Source organism: Marmota flaviventris, chromosome 20 (genome assembly GCF_047511675.1).
Source record: "Marmota flaviventris isolate mMarFla1 chromosome 20, mMarFla1.hap1, whole genome shotgun sequence".
NCBI classification, from domain to species: Eukaryota; Metazoa; Chordata; class Mammalia; order Rodentia; family Sciuridae; genus Marmota; species Marmota flaviventris.
The window spans coordinates 7,258,314-7,280,181 of record NC_092517.1 but is presented as its reverse complement, the minus strand read 5'-3'; the positions used below and the strand labels follow the sequence as shown (position 1 = coordinate 7,280,181).

Sequence of the window (21,868 nt, the reverse complement as noted above, 5' to 3'; positions counted from 1 at the left end):
GAATTTGGTATTCTTGTCTCCAACATTCACTTAGCACTCTTTTCATTATTGGAGTGGGAAAGAAAATTTCACTCTGCCTGGAATAATAATTCCGTATGCGATTTCTCACCTTGAAAAAAATTTGCACCATCGATAACTTTTAAATCAAAATCTTTTTTTTTTAAATTAAAATGCTTTAAAAATTGTTCTTTGTAGGACATCATGGAGTTGGAGTTAAACACTTTCTGAGAGATATTAGCGGCTATGACAGACCATTCTGGTGTTTTCTAGAACGACAATATCACAAATGTATTCCAGTAGGAGTTGTTTGTCTGAAATTGTACTGGACACCTGTAGGCGTGTGAAGTCAGAGTCCCAAATTATCTACCTGTCTCTGGTTTATTTCTTAGCAAATGCAGAGACCCATATCAGGGAGCCCTCTCTTTAGCGCTGGGGGGAAATGGATAGGCCCTTCTGTATGCTTCTATAATAAAGACTTCTATCACAAAGAATAAACAACTAAATGAGCGGCAATAAACTTAATTTGCACATTAGATATGCTTTTCCGAGTTCCGACATTTCAGTTGAAAATAATACTGAAGCAATGAGGCCTATAATTGAACATCCAAAACTTCTCCAGTGGGGAAACCAAAACAAATGTTGCCTGCAAACAAGATCATTTTTATGGCCTGCTGCTACTCTGCTTTTTAATAATTTTCCAAATGCCAGATTGAATAATCCTCCCTTTGAATGTGATTTTCATATACCTCCGAGTGCACGGGTACTATGTCATGGGGATCTAAGTCTTCCAAAAGAAAAGCCCCTGAAACTCTCTTTCCATCGGAGTCCATGACTGTGCCTGTGGGACACGTCCTCAAATTACACTGGGCATCTTGCAAGGAGCTGGCAAGGCAGCGACTAATTGTGCTCAAGATGTTTGAAAGGAAAATTGCCTCTTCCCGCTGCATTAGTGAAATAGAAATTTTCTGACATACAGGGCGGGGACCCGCTTCAGAATCCTCTTAACACAGATAAGCCATATCAGCTAAAAACTAAGCCGGAAAATATCTTTCTCTTGTAACCATTATCTTTTTACATGTTATCTAACAACAGCATTTCTTGCATGACTGAGGCTGATAAGTAAATCCCAAAGAGAAGAGGATCCTTTTATCAGCTGTACTGAAATTTCTCATTTGCTCCTTAACACCCTGTTCTCTTTAAGGTCACTCTATGCCAATGGTGGATCCAGAAAACAAATTATATTTGACTCTGTAATGATAATCTGATGAGCATCTTAGATGAGAAAACACACCAACACACACACACACACACACACACACAAATAGTAAGCCACCTTAAAAACCAGTTGGTTATGCACTTCATACTTTTAAAAAATGGTTAAATCCATGCACAACATTTTAATTCCTTCCAAGACAAAAGCTTCAGATTTGTAGGTTAGAAAGCAATAATTCTTTGGCACTGATATGTGCCACATTCCTGCATGAAAGGGCACGAGAGACAGCAGTCTAATTAAGAGATTGTGCATAATGATGTTCACACAGGTTATATTCACAGACCAACATTAAAGCAAAGTTTCTAAACGTGTTTTTGTTTGTTTGTTTTTGTTTTTAGTAGCAGGGATTGAACCCAGGGGCATTTAACCACTGAGCCATATCCCCAGCTCTTTTTATATTATATTTAGAGACAGGGTCTTACTGAGCTGCTTAGACCTTGCTAAGTTGCTGAGGCTGGCCTTGAACTCACCATCCTCCTGCCTCAGATTCCCGAGCCCCTGGGATTACAGGCCTGCACAATCACGTCTAGCTCTAAACATGTTTTTATTCATATTGTCTATACATTTTGTGCTCATGAAGTTATTCTATTTATTTATCTAACTGTATGATTAACTATATATGCTTATATTGTGTAGGGTGCTTCTTGTCAATGACAAAGAAATAGAACCCCCAAATTCCTTAAAATGACATGTGGATATCTCATGAAGGTTAAACTATAACCACATATCTGCGATTAGATATAAGGAGTGAAAATAACCTTGATAATCATATGTACTGACATTGTATTAAATGGGCCTCTTCTTTGTATATGCACATCCCCCTCTGACACTGTGTTACTGGTAGAACATCAGTGCGTTCTCTGCGCTGAGTCTTTAGGGTTTTAAGGTAACTTCAAATTTCCGGCAGAGCTGGGAACTCAAGGTGTATTAGAAATGTACAATTACAAACCTTAAAATTGGAAAATCAAAACCATTTAAAACACACAATTTTTCTGAGATGACCTCTTTTTTTCCCCCTTTCTTTTTTTTTTTTGCAAAATGTTTCAAGAAGTTTAAGTCCTGAAAAATTGAAAACTGTCAAATTTTAGACAAAGATGTCAGCATTGAAATTATGCCTTTGAACCAAGCAGTGTAAGATGGTGACCTTTGATCAATAAATCGATATCTACGGGGCTCATTTGGCCCCTGACGGTGTTCTGGTGTTCTAGGAATTGTAGTTTATTGTTGATTAAAAGCCGGCAAAAAAAAAAAAAATCTCCACCCTCTTTGTGCTTCTGTTCTGAAAGGGAACAAAAACCAGAAAACCAAAAACTTGATAAATAAAAGAGTTGGTAAGAATATTAAAAATGCTACAGAAGAAGAGACCAAATAAAGTGGCCAGAAACGCAGAGTGGGATCTTGGGATTCAAGAGCCCCCCAAGAAGGACCTCAGAACTAAGCAGAAAGTTAAGTCAGGTTATTTTAAACCAAGTCATATTGTTCAGTTATTTTCCTCCTGCAGAGAGAGGACCATATATGGGGACTGTGGTGTTCTTTATAGGATATCTCAAAAACAGGCTAATGTATTATTAATCAGCTTTTCGTTGCTGTGATCAAAATACCTGACCAGAACAACTTAGAGAAAGAAGAGTTTACTTTGGCTCATGGTCTCAGAGTTTCAGTCTCTGGTCGGCCAGTTCCCTTCCTCTGAGCCTGTGATGAGACAGAGCATCGTGGTGGAGGAGAACCGGCTCAGTGCATTGCAAGAGAGCAGCAGAGAGAGGAAGGGGAAGGCAGGGGCCGCAGGAGGATGCACCCTACCCCAGTGACCCACCTCCTCTAGCCACACCCCACCCACTTACACCAATCACCCAGCCATTCAAAGGAGATGGGCGGATGAGGTCGCAGCTCTCCCAATCCAATCATTTCACCTATGCATATTCCGGCATCAACAGGAATCCTACCCAAACAATGACCCTTACTTACAACATCGGAACCATAATCTTGCAGAAAACATGGAAAATGCACACATGTGAAAAACAAAGTTGTTATCATCAGAACAAAGCACAGCCTAGTTGCATCTAAGTTACTCAATTTTTATGTCTCTTCCTTTTATTTCTCTCTCAACAATTATTCATAGACAATGAGCATCATGATGCTGAAGGTTCAAGAAACATTTGGAGAAGGAGTGGTATTCATTCAGTTCACTTCCATACACAAAAAATGTTTTTGGTTTTCTTCTTAGTCTTTGGAGTGACATGATGCCTATTATTTTATTTTAGTAGCAAAATTATTAGTCCAGCTATGGTTTTCAGGACCATACACAAGCATAAATCACCAGTAGTCTACAAAATTTCTTTTAAGAAATACATCTGTATTATGGATATCTTTATTCTTTCTTATTTCATATTTTAATGACTTCAGATTTCTCTCTACCTGGGAGATTTAATTATATAACTACAATGTCCTTTTTTAAAATCCTCCATGTTTTAAACTTCTGCTATAATAAGTGCACACTACCTACATCTTTTAAATTTTAATGATGGAATAATTCTTATCCTTTCCCCCCTTATTGAATGAATTATTTCTTCAAATAAGTCACATGTTTTGGTATATGAATAATGTCAGAATATTGCTAAAGAAATATCCAGTTATTCAATACACCCATAGCATATATCTCAAAACACTGAGTCCATCTCTTTAAAAAAACAAACAAACAAACAAAAAAAAACGATGACCACAGAGTCTTAAGTGTTTTTTCCCCAAAATGTGCCTCCCTGGTTGGGTTTTGACACATCAAATCTCATCAGTCACATTTCCCCAGAGTGAACCAGACAATTGTTGACATAATAGAATATATTTGGGACAAGTTGGCGGAAGGATCTTCCACAGATAAAGATGGGTATCTATTTTTCATAAGCCATTTTAAATGATGGTTGAAGGCGAGCCGCTAGTTTCTTTCTATGGAATATATTTATTTTTAATAGAAAAGATGAGAAAGCACCAATGGCCGAATGTAATCATGGGGGCTTAATTAGCTGCTCAAACTGTTTTATGAAGACAGTCGTTTTCATCATCCGGGAGGCAATAAATGATAGCAGTGACATGGTTTCCAGCAAACACACTGGCTTTATAAAGCAGCAAAAAATGATGAAGACACTTCTAAGACAAATGATGTCCCTTGGTGATATACTTAGGTACACTTGAATTGATATGTTTAAAAGTCTTAAAGATACACTCTGCAGTTTCACCCCTTCAAATGATCGGAGCTTATCTGTTTGCCGGAAGGGAAGTGAATAATGACTCCTAAGGACACCATGAGTTTATGCTTTCCCTTTGGAAATAAGTGCTTATTCAGGTCAATGGAAGAATCTGCATTCCACTAGTTACATACCTCAGGTTCCATAAATAAATGATCTGGTTATGTCTTAGGTAACTCTTATACACATGCAAAATTTTCATGCACAATGAGAACTTCTGATTGACATTTAACCAAGGAAAATGATCCATCAGTGACTTCTATGAAAATATCCACCGCCCCATACACTAAGGTGTCAGCAAGAATTCAAATATAGGTTTTAACTATGCCAAAGTGTAGCACCGACAACATTTTCAATTGCCAAAGTACTCAATCTACCATGGTATCCCATTGGCAAACAGTGCATGGGAACAGAACCCTTAAATAAATTGTGGTGTAGAATTTTTACACATGGTACAAGTTTGACACAGGTAATCGGGTCACGACATGCACATGTATCTCCAACATACTTTGAATGTAAGTAAAATTAATAAATTACCTTTGACCACAAGGCTGCCAGTACTCTTTGCAATGCCAAATTGATTTGTGGCCACACAGGTATATGATCCAGCATCCGACCTGGTAACATTATATATCTTAAGGCTACCGTCTTCCAATAGAAACACTCTATTAAAAAAAAAAACAAAAAACACATGTTATTAGTGGAAGAAAGGCCATTAAATAGCAATAAATCATAACTCCTTACTTTCGCTTTCAAATAGCACTAAAATTATGAATATACATGATGAGTTCATTCCTTTCCCTATTCATTCTTGTTCTTATCGTCCATTTCTAAATCTAAATATTAGAATACATGGCTTAAGTTTTTTATTTTGACAGATCATCGATGATCATTTTTCTGTAATGTGAATTATCATTGTTATTTTAGTGCACATTAAAAATCAAATGACTGTGTGGTATCATAATACCCAGCTAATGGACGAACAAGAAATGTAATTACTATGCATTTTGAAAAGCCAGCTCACTTTTGACAGCTGAACTCGGCTTTGGAAAAAAAGCAGAACGATTTTCACAGTCATTTGCTTAATCTGTGAATTTACGAATCTGCTCTGATTTGGCATTTCTTGCAAGGAAACAATTGGGTTCGGAATTATGGTAATATTTGTTTGGGCTAGAAAGTTGAAGGAATGGTCTATATGATCCCAGGTACCAAAGGCAATACTTATTGTTGTATATCTCCAAAACCAGCATAGTACAAAGGTTAAGGATCCATGGATCAGATGGAGTTAAATATTCCTAAAACAGAGTACACCAAGGAGAAAGATCTATCAAAGAAGTTCCAATATTTCACAGAATGATCAATCTCTCTTAAGTTTTCTCTGAAACTGAGAAATATTCTAAAACAAACATCAGAGTGATATTGTAATCAGGGAAGGCACTGAGACTCATTTAGCAACAACAACAACAACAAAATCATCACATGTTTTAATAAGAAGAGAGAGAGAGAGAGAGAGGAAAAAAGGAAAAATAAAAGCATTCACCCAATTTTAGACTTCTATTTTTTTGTGGCTTACAAATTTAGTGAGCAACCTTGTAAACCCAGTTGTAGGAGCCCTAGTGGTAGCCAGGATTCTACCAAAATAAGTGATGACAAACTAATTTTTAATGACTGGTTTCAAAGGAAAGCCAGGCCAGATGATCTGCATGCATGTCATATCCATTAACAATAACAAAACAGCATTTGTTGCATCGCAAACATATCATTGTTTCTAATATGTGTAGAACATGAAATGTAGCTAATATAATTAATTACCCAATTTGAAACACAGAGAATATGAGCCAACCACAATTGCCATGAAACCAGCTTCTGATGTTGGGTTTATCATGACTGAAGGATTTCAAATTTTCTCAGTGTACTGAAAAGACCACCTCTGGGTTTTAGAATGTTCCAGGGATGTAATCAGCTTTTAAAATAGTTATTGTGCTAGAGTATTTTCCAGTAGAAGATATTTGATGTCTTATTAAATTTCTGAAATGTCCAGTTTCGTAGGTCCTGGTTTGCATTAAGAATTGAATTATATTATCACTGACAGATAACAAAGGTATTCTAGTATACAGCAGATTTCTGGCCAGATGCAATTCTCCCTTTGATTTAATTAGCAGAGGTCAATGTGAGAAATAGTTACATGCATCATTTACCCCCAGTATTTTAAGAATGATGAAGAATTTTTTCAATAGCATGACAACATTAAATATTGGTCAATAAAACACTTTACATGATAAAACAAATATATCACTGATATCTACATGCCATCAAATGGATTTGCTTTACAGGTAAAAAAAAAAATGAGTAAGAAGGAACATCCCGCAAAGACCAAACTGAATAAAAGCTACTGACATTTTCAGACAAGGCAGAATGCACACGGAAGATTGGGTGAAAGATTTTAATTGATGGGTTTGGTAACATTCATCAAGAAAGATAAGGATTGATTTTTTTTTTCATTCTGTTCTTCTTTTGCAATATATTAAAAAAGATGCTTTATCTGGATTTTGGGTCTTTACCTATCAATGAAAGATAGCAAAATATTCTATCTTTCCTGCAACATTGAAAAGCAACACGAGACCCAGATACAGAAAAGCTGGGCTATCTGTGAAAGATATGAAAGACATTCTCGTAATAAAACCCAGGAATTGCATGAACAATTAGCAACAGAAATAGACTTACAGGAAAGAAAATAGAAGGTGATAATTGCACATCGCAGATACAATGTTTCCATCAGGATTTAATGTTGAGGTCATACTATCAATAAGACCACAGATCACAAAAGTATGTTTGGGAATGTGTGAGGCCCATAGAATCACGGAAAGGACTCCAAATATTCAATAGTGAAGTGAATTGAAATTACTTTTAATTGAAATTTAAATTATATTAACTATATTTGAATTTATTAATGAATTATATTAAATATAATTAAATTATGTTTAAATTTAAGTTTATTAAATCATGTCGTCATCGTTTTGCTTTCTTTTGTTTGTGGTACTGATCATCTGTGGCACAAGACCTTAGGAAAGTTAGGCAGACTCTCTATCCCTGACCCACATCCCCAGTCCTTCCATAGTAATTTCAATGAATAACTGCAAAGTACAACAATGTTTTTCTTCTTCATTTATTCAGTAAATCTTTGATCAATTCCCCACTATGTTTGTAGCAATATGTCAGGTGGTACAATAGGCCAGGGCAAAATAAAATGTGTTAAATATACAGGGTAGTTTTTTTTTTTTCCCATGATCTTGTAACTCAGACATTAAAATTTAAGGAGGATATGAGCTATTGTTGGGAACTGCCTCTGTGCAGACCCCTACTCAGTGTGCAATAAATGTACAAACTCCTGGGTACACTCTTGCTCTCGATCCATGTTATACGCCAGGGAACAGGCAGAGAGAGAAGCTCTAAGTGTTTTAAGGTACCCACCTGGCAGTGTAGACCCCAAATCCGAACCACGCTATCACTTTAGCTCACAAAGCATTTATTATAGCAAGAATCCCTTCATGGTAGGTTTCCAAAACATAATTTGCTTATGGTTACTGTGATTAGCATAAACTTGATTTTCTACATATAGTGTGTGTGTGTGTGTGTGTGTGTGTGTGTGCATAATTTCATTTGCATAGAATGCTGTTTAATAGTGAAGGTTCTTCATCTGAACTTCAGAGACGATAATAAGTCCCTGAAATATCATGAAATGTTAGTGTGTGTGCACACATATGCACTTTTCAAGGTTCTTGGCTTTTCTGAGATCTTCCAGGCAATCTTGGTACCTACCGTACTCTCTGCTCTGGGAGAGTTTTAACCCTAGATGCCTTGATGTGTGGTATAGTGATGGTGATGCTATAATATAAGAATTATTTCTCATCTTCTCTCATGCAATTATGGTGTCATTACAGAGTGTGTGGCAAGGTAGGCTTTGGAGTTAAATGACTTGTGACTGAATCTGAGCCCCAGCGTTTAATATCTGTGTGACCCGACCCAAGCTAATGAACGCTCCAAGTTCTGAGTTTTTTTTTCCTGTGGGGCATAGTGATACCATATTACCTTTGTCACAGAGTCATGGGGGTTAAGTGATATTAATGGTTTAACATGTTTAAGAATGTCCTTTACTCCCAGTTAGAAGTCAGTAGGCAAGGTTTTAATGAACCAATTTATTTTCCTCACAAGGTAAGCACTTCTTTAAGTCCAAGGGGAATAACAGCAATGGGGGGAAGGAGAAAATGTTTTGTGAGAGTCCAGTTTGCACAAAGGGCTCCAAAGGGTAGATATCAGGCTTAAAAAAAATGATGGACACATATCATGTGTACGGGTTTTTGAGATGCAGTGTGGGGGTCTGATTCATGTATACTTGGGTAGTGACCATCTCAGGGAATTAGAAGATCCATCTTCTTACATTATGGCCATACTGTTATGGGGAATACATTCATATCCCTCTTCCTTTGCCATTTTGAGACATGGAATGCAATATTTTGAAAATGCATTTTTTTTAAGTTGTAGATGGACACAATACCTTTATTTTGTTTACATTGATGTGGTGCTAAGGATCAAACCAAGTGCCTCACATGTGGTAGGCAAGTATTCTACAACTGAGCTACAACCCCAGCCCACGGAATGCATTGTTTTTAATGATACTCATCTGCTGTATCATACAACACCAGCCCGTTCATTCTCTAATCACACAAGAACATTGACCCTGCTGATCAACCTCTTCCTATTCTCACCAGTCTCTGGTAACTACCATTCAGCTCAATTTCTGTGAAATCAGCTTTTTAAGATTCCATTTAATAAAGGGAGAGGATGCAATATTGTCTTTCTGTGTCTGTCGTATTTCATATAAGAAAATGTGGTCCGGATGCACAGCGGAACACTATAAAGCCACAAACAAGCAGAGAATCCTGCCTGCCCTAGGTGACAACATGGATGGATATAAAGAACTTTGTGCCAGGCTTGTAGAAAGGAGTCTGATGGTAGCAAAACTGTCCCCAGGGCTAAGTTTAACTGCTTACATTCCTCTCCTAATTCAAATCTTTCCGATCCTTGGTGTTTCAATTTTTATTTTGGCAATGATAATATAGTTGTCATGAAAATTAATTAAACGTCAGGCATCAGTCCAATTCTCCTTCTTTGCTGACACTAACATTTGGGATTTTGCTCTCCTTCATGATTTAGGCCACTATCTTGGATTCCTACCTTGGCCATTGCTGACGCCTCTTGTCTTAAACGCTCATAAAACTGAGCCATGTGGTTTTAACTAACCAGTTTTGATCATTTCCCGGACTGCCTTGGTTCTGGTGTTATCGAGTTCTGACACTTGACTTGTGGGGTCTATTTCTTCCACTATAATCATTTCACATTTCAGTAAAATAATACTCTTTCTTTCAAGTCTCTGTTCTCAAATATCCCCTTAATTAGGATATTTCAACTGTTCACATAATTGAACAGAAAAAAAATTTCCCCCAAATTACCAGCGCTTAGTATTCTATTTGGATGATTAAATTACAAATTGTGACATTTGCATTTAAAATGTTCTGCAAAAAAAAAAAAAATTGTGAATTTAAAGACATTTACATGTGTAGATGTAATATGACTATTCCACTGATAGAAAAATTAATACTTAGCAATGTAATGCACCAAGTTATTTCTCTAATTGCGTGATGGGTGTAAAAAATGTCGAAATTCTGAACAACAAGCTGTGCCTGACAGGCACATGACATAGGGGAGATTATTTTTGGTGTCATTAGAAAATAGGGCATGTAGAAACGGAGCCAGCAGCACATGTAAACATTTCAAGGTTAACTGATAAGTTGAAGGCAGACTTTATGGGGTGATTGAACATGCAAGGTTTCAATCTTCTGACTGTCAGGGAAGTAGGTAGGGTAGAAGAAAAACAAAGTAACAGACGACCTGTCCATTGGCTTGATTTTATACCCATCCCCTCCCTCCTGATGGGCTACTGTGAATAGAACTCCAAGAAGATAGAACTTTGCATCAAATTCACCTACAGAGCCCCTTCACCCGGTACCTGGGCATCAAATTACGTATCATTTTAGGAACTACATAAACATTAATGTGGAATGGTTTAGACCTTGTTTTCCTGGGCTTCCTGTGCACCAGCAACTAAATATATAGAGGTTAATATTCATCACCTATTTTATAACTCCAATGAATCTCACATACATGCAACCTTCAATTTACTTACACATACAGAAAACACATCTCCCTATGTGGATTCCAAAGTCTGAAGAGAAATTGAGAAAGGCTCTCATTTTTATTTGCCTTTGGTATCCATCAAAGCCAATCACACAATTTGAGGACATAGAAGATTAACAAGAGCTAAATTTCTTGAACTCAAAGAAATTAGGACATTGGGCAATTATAATTTCTTACTGCTGAAACTAGAGCAATATTGCTATTTTTATAGAGAGATTATTAACTGGAGTATTGCTTCCAGTTCTGTCTAAAGATAATACTGTGGACCATGAAATTTTAATTGACTGTCTAATTTTACTGATATCTAGAAAAATGTAAAATAGATTGGATTAAAATGAGTTAGATAAGAAGTAGAAAAGTGTGGATAAATTTTTACTTTTCACCATCTCGGTTTAAAGTGAAACGTCCCCCCTGGGATCCTTTTCGGATCAAATATTGGTATTGCATTTTAATGATTTTTTTGTACCTGATTATCAGCTGAGAAGTAACATCTATGCTAATCTTGATGTCGATTAATAAACCACCTTTTAAAAATCCCTTATTTAATGAGCAACCAACAAAATGACTGACATGATCTACAAAACAAGCAAATACCAAAGCTTGCTCTTTGAAACAAAAAAAATCAAGGTTGTGCTTTCCAACTGTTTGGGTCAATAACTTGAAATGGCACTAATGACCGTTATTCTGAGAGACTATCTGACACCTTTGGCCAGAACAAAGTTCATGATTTAATCACTGAATTAATGAAAACCAAGTGTATCCTGTCTATAAGATCATTGTTATAATCAGCTTTTCATTACCATGATGAAAAGACCTCACACGAACAACTTAAAGGAAGCAAAGATTATTTTGGCTCACAGTTTCAGCGGTTCCGGGCAGGGTCAGCTGACTCCATAGCTCTGGACCCAACATGAGGGAGAACATCAGGGCGGAAGAGTATGGTGGAGGACAGCTATTCAGATCATGGCACCCAGGAAGCAGAGGAGAGCTCACCAGGGACAAAGCATAAACCCCAAAGGCACAGCCCCAGTGACCTACTCCCTCCAGCCACACCTACCTGCCTACTGTTATGGACCCAGTTAATCCATCAATGGATTAATCCACTTATTAGGCTACAGCTCTGATAATCCCATAATTTCACCTCTGAACATTTCTTGCATTGTTTCCCATGAGAGCTTTTGGGGGATACCTCGTCTATATCTAAACCATAATAATCACCCATATAGTAAAAATGAGAAAAACCAGTAGAGACTTAAACTGAAGTGTGCTATCTCAAGAGCGGTAAGTGAAAGAGCCACAGGAAGTATATCTAACCCATCTCTCCTAAATGATGTAGGCCATCTTCAGTAAAGCATGATATATTTGCAAAGAAATCATATACATCAGAAAGTTCAGCAAAGTTTATGTATGAATATCTAATTCATCTCTTTGACTTTTACTGACTTCGGTGGGGGGGGGGGGAACGCAGACATTCTTAGGAAAGAGCTATTTAAGTTCCAAAGGAGAAACAAATGTTCATATTTACAAATCTTTATTATATGATACATTTTTTTTCACAGAACTGGAAGACAGAAGCCTAGAATCTCTTCCTTTCCTGTCTAACAGGAGCTGTGCATTCCAGTCTGCTTAGCTGAGCCCGTCTGCCTTGCTAAGGCTACTTTGCTTTCCCATAGTTTCAGAATTACCTGATGGGTCTCTCTGGTTCTCTGGGTCCCACTGACTGTATAGCTCCAGATAATGCAACCCTAGCCAGCAAAGGGGCAGCCAGGCAGACAAATCCCCTCTTTCTTTTCCCAGAAAGTTCCCAGGCACATGGTGGAAGGGTCCAACGGAGGAAAGCTACTGAGCTCATGGGGCGTCAGGAAGCTCATGGGGGTGGAGAAGGGGCCACAGAGAAGATGCACCCTACCAAGTGACCCCCCTCCAGCCATACCTCACCTGCCTACAAATTATCACCCAGTCAGTTCATTCAAACTAGGATGGACTGATTAGGTTGCAGTTCATCTAATCTAATTATTTTACCTCTGAATATTTCTGCATTAACAGGAGCTTTTGGAGACGTCTTGTATCCAGACTGTGACGGCTCTCTCTCTGAAGGAACCATGATAACGTAGACAGCTTTCTCTAACACGTCTGCCCCTTAATCACCGGAGTCTTTCTCTCCTCCAAAATAGGAGAAATTATTATTTTCCCACATCAACAAGCTGAGATGCAGGGAGTTTCAGTAACAATAACTTAACCACAGCCCTGATGCAGATCTTCTCATCCCTAGCCAGGGCTACTTCTACTGAATCACTGAGTGAGTCACTACGCTGTCATGTATTTTAAATCTTTTTTTACACAAGTCAATGATCTCCAAGTGATCCATAAAAAGTAAAGTTTTCGTTTCTTTTTAAGGCGGGACATATAGGGGTCAGAAGACTGTGGACTCTCAATTTTAATTGTTTTGGATAGAAATCTGGTTTTCCCTTTCCGGCCATGTTACTCAGGGAACACATGCTTGATTTCTATGTCAACTCTATATAGTACTGGGATAACAATGTCAGTACCATCATCCATTTGCTTTCAGAATTAAATAGAGAAAAATATACAGAGACACATGCACAGTTCACCTTCCATATCCATGGGTTCCCCATCCCACCATTCAACCAATTGATGATTAAAATATTTGAAAAAGAACTGCAATGGTGGCAGGCGAGGTGGCACATGGCTGCAATATCAAAGGCTCAGAGGGTTGAGGAGGGAGGATCTCAAGTTCAAGGCCAGCCTCAGCAAAAGCAAGGTGCTTAGAAACTCAGTGAGACCCTGTCTCTAAATAAAATACAAAGCAGGACTGGGGATATGGCTTAAGGGTAAAGTGCCCTTGAGTTCAATCCCTGGCTACCGATCCCCCACCAAAAAAAATAATTGCATTGGTAATGACCTTTTTTTTAAAAAAAATCATGATTCCCTAAAAACTATAGTACAACTATTTACATCACAATGAGGTGTTACAAAGTAATCTAAAATAACTTAGAGTTCCTGGGAGGACGTTCTCAGGTTTTCCGTAAATACTATAGCATTTTACATAAGGATGTGCATGTCTTCAGATCTAGATATGTTGGGGAGTTCTGGGAAACTATCCCCTGCAAATACTACTTATTGATATGTGCATATATAAATAACACTTGAGAATGAGGGTCCCATCATGGCTGTTATTTTTCCATATTTATTTGTATTCTCCAAGGAGATCTACAAAGAGCAGGTACTTAGTAAATCCATATTTTCTGATTGGGTTTACTACTAAATATTCAGCCTTTTCTTCCTAGGCCTAAATGGATATTTATGAATGCTGTTGATAAATTGAGTAAATTAACAGAAATTCACTTAGTTGAATAACCTCTATTTAAGAATAAATGCTAATTAGCCAGGCATAGTGGTGCATGCCTGTAATCCCATCACAAGTTCAAAACCAGCCTCCGCAATTTATGGAGACCCTAAGCAACTCAGAGAGTCCTATCTCTAAAAATATACAAAAGGGCTGGCGATGTTCTTAGTGGTAAATCACCCCTGGGTTCAATCCCTGGTTACCAAAGAAGAAGAAATGGTAATTACGGTCATAAAAAAGATAAATAATTATTAGTTGCTTGATAACATATAAAGTAGAATAAGAGTTTCAGGAAAGGAATTCACTCAACTCTCCAGAATAGGACGCCAACATATAAGATTGGTCCTAGTCAGTATTTTATAGAGTTCAGATCCGAGAACTGAAGATTATAATACAACCCACATCAAAATCTGTTCAATTATTATGATAATAGAGACCCTGTTGGGTGGTTCCTAAATACTTAATTGATTCACAAAAATGTGGTAGTAATATCTTTAGTAATGTCTTAGCCTCTGTCCTAGCTCCAGGCACACAGGATCATTGTTGAAGTCTGCCTATTGAGTGACACTGGGCACAGTGTGATTAAATCTATGTGGACCATGGGGTTGTCAGAGGAGAGGAAAAAGAATCTAAAATGAAAATCTGTGAAAAGCCTGAAAATGAAACATCACAAACCACATCTGTGCTCAGCAAGCAGATGTCTAAGAGAACTGACATTCCTAGGTACTTTAAGTTACTTTTTTTTACCACTCTCAATGGACAAGAGAAATGTGTATATATTAAAGAGATTAAATGGGGAGATATGTTTCCCATGAATTAAGTATTCAAAGACAATCTGGGGTCCTTATGCACCTAATTGAAGGGGCTTAAAAAATGAACAAAGGTTTGTTTAGAAGTGAAGGGGTTAGAAATTGATTCCAAAATATTTTAATTTAAATGGGCATGAAAACATTACTGGTCCCAGGGTCTCATGTTTTGGATTTCCTGGTTTTCTGCAGTTGTATTTTGTTCCTAATGGGTGTAATCACTGGTGTGATCAGTCCAAAGACTCCAAGCCAAGTCTCTGGTTCGACTGTCCTAAGCTCCAAAGCAGTAACGAAGCCTGTGGACCCTCATACCTCAGTGTTGATCCAAATGTGTCTTCTTGCTGAATACACAGAAATGATGTCAGGGTCAGCTGCGTAGTGCTAACGCAGAATACCAACACAAACTCGGGGTGACTGAATGGTGACATAAAGAAGAGGATCGTACATAACAGCAGACATGAAAAAATATAATTATTCCGTGTCAGGATGTGTCTCTATTCGGAATGGTATGCCCAAGAGTGTGTGCCCTGACACATGAATGTGAAAGACATGTGACTCCGCAGCCACCCAACAGCATTGGATGGAAAGGCAACTAAATGAATTCAGTGAAACAGGCCTAAGAGGAATACATCTTGCTCTTCAGTGGGAGAACAGAAAGAGAAAAAAAAAAAAAAAACCTTCGTTTGCTGCAGTGGTTTGGGGATGCCTGAGAAAACACAAATGGAAATGAATGTAGATTCAGATGTCAGCATGCCCAGAGCCCGTGTCCATCAAAAGATGGGAGATCGTAATGTTGGCAAAGGATGAAAAAAAAAATGTTTGTGAACATAGAACTTAAGAAAAAAAATAAATAAATAAATCGACTCCCCAAGTGGCTAGAAAACAGATTGATGATACAATGAGAGACATTTGTGCAGGGAACGGAGAATTCTGAACCCTGGGAGGGTGATTTGGCTTCCTTATTCGATTTATGATGATGAGCCTACTGGGGGATGTCTTCTGAGTTTCGAAATTTTGCAAATATAAAGTCGGATCTGTCACAGCCTTTCAGACAAGATTCAAATATGGCCAGGTAACTTAGACAGGTAACCTTTTCCTGGGGGTTCCTGATTTCCCATAGGTATGGAAAGTGCAGCCTTGGTCTATCCTCCATGTTCACTCCAGCTCTCTGTTAATCTAGGATTTCAGATGCGGGAGGATCTGGGAAATGATTTCCCCCTACTCTGGAACGTGGCTTTGAAAGTGACGCAGGCTGGCGGAATTTCTTATTCTGGATCCTTTGGGCTCCTGAATGATCATATTCCTAAGTGCCTACGAAATTAGGCTTGTAAATGTGGCTGGAAGAGGGAGCACTGGGATGTACCTTTTCTGCCAACCCTCTTTCCTTCTACAGTCGATCCCATACCTTGATGCCAAAGTTCGTCAGTGTTTACTGGATTTGCATTCTCTCTGTCCACCTGCCACCCAAAATTATACTGCAGATTTTACTAAAGTCCCAATCACTCATTGGATCACCGTGGACCCAGGAACCAAAGATGCTAAAAGGACTGATGTGTTTATTTTACTGCTATGAATCGGTAAGACTCCATCTATCAATATGTGGAAAACACAGAGATTTGTGCTATACCTGTCATTTATTTAAAAAAAAAAATAAATTAAAATGACTGTATATACTGCTACTCTCAAAAGAGTTTTTACAGGTGTGCGCCACTGTGCCCAGCTAAAAATATACATTATTAAGCATATCCAAGTATCCCCTGAGAAGTCAAAGAGCCGAAAATAGATGGGAAATTAGATGACACAGACATGATGCCCGTCTCCTTAATTTTAGTAGAGAAATCTTGAGAAGAAAGTTTTTTTTTTTTGGTGGAATTGAAAGACACACACCTATATATTATATATATTCTATTTGTGGAATAATATATAGGTGTGTGTCTATATATATATATATATATATATATATATATATATAGACACACACAATCTGTTTCAAATATATGTATTATTTATTATAAATTATATGACATATATATGATAAATAAATATCATATAAATATATATTTATAACTATCAGTATATTAAATATATTATTTTATTATTATATTAAATATATTATATATTCATAAATACATATAAAATAAATATATAAATGATAAATTATTTATCATATATATACAATAAATGATTACAATACCTCAGAAATTTAATTAAAGCCTATGATGTAGCATTGGAGGTTATCCATGGTATTCAATTCACAGTTTCCTGGAACTGAATGTGTTTCTACGACTTATTGATTGTGTGACTGTGGGTGTGATATTTAACTTTGCTAAACCCTGGTTTCACCCACATCAAAACCCAGTACCTCTCATAGGTATGTTGTAAAAATTAGGTGAAGTTGCATAGCTAAAGTCTTAGACACACTAGCTGTTTATGGCGGGTACCGTATAAACAGACACCATTACCATCACCATTATGTTTCCATGATGAAACTCAGGGCAAAGTACGGGAAGGATACATTTCTGGCTCTACTGATTAATTTAATCAGAAGTAGAATGGAAAATGTACATCATTATTATTATTGGGTTTTTTTTTGGGGGGGGGATAACTGGGTATTGAACTCAGGAGCACTGACCACTGAGCCCCATCCCCAGCCCTATTTTGTATTTTATTTATAGACAGGGTCTCACTGAGGTACTTAGTGCCTTGGTTTTGCTGAGGCTGGCTTTGAACTCAAGATCCTCCTGCCTCAGCCTCTGGAGCAGCTGGGATTACAGGTGTGCGTCACTGCATCTGGCTAAAAATATATATTATTAAGCATATCCAAGTATCCCCTGGGAAGTCAAAGGGCCGAAAATAGACGGAAAATTAGATGACTCAGACATGATGGCAGTCTCCTTAATTTTAGTAGAGAAATCTTAAGAAGAAAGTATTTTTTTCTTTGGTGGAACTGTTATGGGTCAAGCTCTATGGGCAATGAACAAACATACTCCATTTTATCTTGAGATTCTGTGTCATATAAGAAATGCTTCTCCCCTGGGAACTCTGCCATCCTGATCCTGCTTAGCACACTCTGCTTAGGAATGCAAACGTTTCTGTTCTTCTTATACAATGGAAAGTTGTTCTCTCTGTGGCTCCCATTTTTCTTGGACGAAGGTACCCTGCCAGAGAATGATTGTCTAGACATTAGTAACCATTCTTTAACTTGTACTCCACTTAGGGTTGTTTTGACCCACTTCCCCTCCTGCTCATGATTTTAGATCTCATGATGTTTGTTTATGGTTTTGAATCATAGCAACAGCCACTGATGATGAATGTGGTTTTGGGGAGGGGGTCGAAGGGTGTAGACGTGCAGCCTGCCCCTTGGCCAGCCATCTGGTGATCCAGACCACCAGCTGGAAAATAAAGATGGTTCTGTCTCCTGCTTTAAGATCCACTTGGATGGAGCGTGGCGGTAATCCCAGCAGCTCAGGAGGCTGAGACAGGAAGATTGAGAGTTCAAAGCCAGCCTTAGCAATGGCAAGGTGCTGAGCAACTCAATGAGGCCCTGTCTCTAAATAAAATACAAAATAGGGCTGGGGATGTGGCTCAGGGGTTGAGTGTCCCTGAGTTCAATCCCTAGTACCAAGAAAAAAAAGATTGATTCAGTGATTTATTGCAATCTCTCCGTAACAGTACTGGGGATTGAACCCAGGGGTTCTTTACCTCTGAGTTACACCCCCAGACCTTATTTGGAGATAAGGTCTCACTAGGTGCTAAGGCTAGCCTTGAACCTGCTGTTCTCCTGCCTCAGCCTGCCCGGTTGCTGGGATTATTACAGGAGAGTTCCAGTGCACCCTTCAGAATGTATCTTGTCTGGAGAAAAGTCCATATCAAAACTTTAAAATGGTACCAACCGTGACCCAGAGCATACAGCACTACATTAATATAAGGCACCTCTACTGTTCCTCCTTTCCTGGGCTGGAAAACATTCCTACCCACCCTTCAAGTGCCAGCTCCCACCCAATGAGACTTCTCTGAACTTCCAGAGCCCAGTCAGGACAGGGACCTCACTGCACATGCCCCAGTGCACAGGAGCTATGGACCTGCCCCTCTCCCCTCCAAGACTCTGAGCTCATTCAAATTGATAAACCCAGAATCTTCCACGAGAGGTCTGTCAAATTGGTTGGCCACTGTGCTTATAAATAAGTGAAGAGTTTGACAAGTCACACTTGAGACTCACATCTGTCGCTTCAGATCAGTAGCTCTCAAATCACAAGTCTTGGGTAATTTCGGGGATTCTTGGGGGGGAAAACCAGGAATTACTGGAGGGTGAGAAGAAGTAGGAGGGTAAGAGGTGGGACTGTGTTTCTCCCCTCAGGACACTGGAGACAGATGGGATTAATTTCCTTGGTCTCATGAAATGTGTTCTTACATAAGTTCCATTTGGAAAAATTAAAAATCCCGTTGCAAAAATTAAATGAGTCAATAAAAGGAGAATGGAAAATTAGAGCAAGTGACTAAAAAAGGCCACACTCCTCATTTTGAAGATATTAAAAATAATGATTTCTACACTATTACTCCATATTTTATTTCTTCAAATATATTGTGGTCGACAGTAATTCTGGACTCATTTATTATTCCTTATTTCTATATGCTCACAGCATCAGTAGGAGTGGATAGGTGTAACAAACACCTCCTGTGAAGCCACATTCTTTTTTTTTTTTTTTTTTTTTTGAGTAAGGAACGTTGTATTTCCAACATATCAAGTGATCACTTCTAAAGAATCAAACCAAGAACAAAAGGTCATTTGTATAAATTACACGGATAATTGACCTTTTCTGTCTCCAACACCATTGCTGCTGAATATGTATGTAAATTTTGGAAGATCTAAATGTCACTTAGAAATTAGAACCAAGTGTGAACTGTAAGCAGACACCGTTCCAGGGCCAATTATATTCCATATTTTGGAAGAGCAAGGAAACAGAGATTTACACCTCTTTAACAGAGAAATCAGATGAAGGGCTGAACTTTTAGTACAGGAAGCAGCCTTCTCAGGGGAGAGAAGATAAAGAAAGTTTGCATTTTGCCGGATGGGATGTGTATACACGGAGCCCGTGATTTCCTGGGGGTTACACAAGACTCTCAGCATCTTTTGGAGGCTGAGAAAGAGAACTTAGGAAAAAAAATGCAGATTCTTCTGCTCTCTTCCCCAACTATTGAATCCAAAATCTTGGGCACAGCTCTTGGATTTGCATTTTCCCGTACGGCTCTTCTAGTGCACAGCCAAATGTGAAACCCACGGATAGCACCCTCTGGATTCACAGCAACTTGACCATGAGCCACACCTCTCCCTTTCTGTCCCAGAATGCAGTATAAAAATTTGCAAGATGCTATTTTGTCTGCAGAACTTCTTTCTTTGTCATCTCTGCCCCTGGTTTAAAGTCATGGGAAAACATCTTACAGAGGGACATGGCAATAAGACTCCAGCCCGAGAGAGCCAGGTGAAGCAGCACCCACCCCAAGATGCGGGCTGGGTTTAAAGGCTGTCTTTACATCTTTAATGAACAGGAGCCTCCGAAGACCACGGCAGGCAGCTGGTTCTGCATGCACCGTCTGAAAGGGTGAGTTCCCCAGACTGGGGAAGGCCAATGGAGATAAAGGAAGGAAGATTTGAAGGCAAGGGGGAGAAATGAGACGAAGACTGACAGAGGCACACACAGGAGTTCTAGCTTGTTACATCTCCTGGTGACAGAGGCGAGAGTATCAGATGGCTCCTGACATCTTGAACATGGATTCCCTTGGAAAGCGTCACCTTAACAAGGCTCTCAGGAGTTGAGTGCGAACCATTTAAAATTTTATTACGAAGAGGAAGCACAGAGGGAGGTTGTAATAAGGCTGGCATTATGCAGACTGTCACTCTTCCTTAAACACGGGAACATATGGTTCATTTGCCTACTTGCTAGTCCTGCTACCTGATGTACTAAGCACTATTACATTAAGTAGTTGGTGATACAAAATAAAATTAGGTTTATTTGCTTGTTCCATTAGGAAGCTCAGCAAGGAGGAGGAAAGGGTAGAGAAATGTACTTTCCAGTTGCTGGGGAGAGGCTCAGGCAGCCATGAGCAGGCTTGAGGGGAAGGGTTATTTCATTACTAAGACTGAGCCCTTGGGACCAAAGGTAAAACCAAAAGGACCAGCAATGGATTAGAAGGTAGCTGTTGTAAAAGATCCAAATCAGCCTCAAACGGGGAAAGAGAATCATATATTTGGATCTCTAGCATTCAGGCAGCCAGATCCTAATTGGCGGATGCCCAACAAGTTAGAATATTCCAGAATGATGTCCAGGAAGGAAATGTAATGGTGACTAAATGTGGGGCAGTGAGCCCTGTAACTAAAAGAACCACACTCTCTGGGTAGTTTTGAGAGAAGAATAAAAACACAGTACTTTTTTTTTTGGGGGGGGGGGATTGAGCTCAGGGGCATTCAACCACTAAGCCCCATCCCCAGCCCTGTTTTGCATTTTATTTAGAGACAGGGTCCCACCGAGTTGCTTAGTACCTTGCTTTTGCTGTGAGGCTGGCTTTGAACTTGCGATCCTCCTGCCTCAGCCTCCCACGCTTCTGGGATTATAGGTGTGCACCACCACGGTTGGCAACAAACTACTTTTTAAAGCCGTTTCATTTCTGTGTAAGACCCTATGCCACAAATAGGTTCTTCTCATGGGTATCTTTTTACCCATGAAGAACAGGAAGATCAAATGATTCCCTGTAGTCACAGAGAATGCCCTTTTCTTCTTTCTCCCTCATCTCCTCCCCACCTCCCCACTTTTCCTACCATCTTTCTTCCTTTCCCACAATGGAATATTGTGTCCTTGAGGGAAGCCTTGAGGTACTAGTATATTATAACAAAAAAAAAATATTGTATAAACACCACTTATTCAATAATTGA

General features: G+C 38.7%; 1 protein-coding gene across 1 annotated transcript in view; it reads right to left on the bottom strand.

Annotated features, from left to right (window-relative positions):
- The window catches only part of Cntn6 (contactin 6), a 161,409-nt gene that overhangs the window by 39,204 nt on the left and 100,337 nt on the right, over positions 1–21,868 (bottom strand). Inside the window, exon 10 of the mRNA XM_027931907.3 lies at positions 5,050–5,177. Coding sequence (XP_027787708.2) covers positions 5,050–5,177 — 128 coding nt within the window. The remainder of the gene's footprint in view (positions 1–5,049; positions 5,178–21,868) is intronic.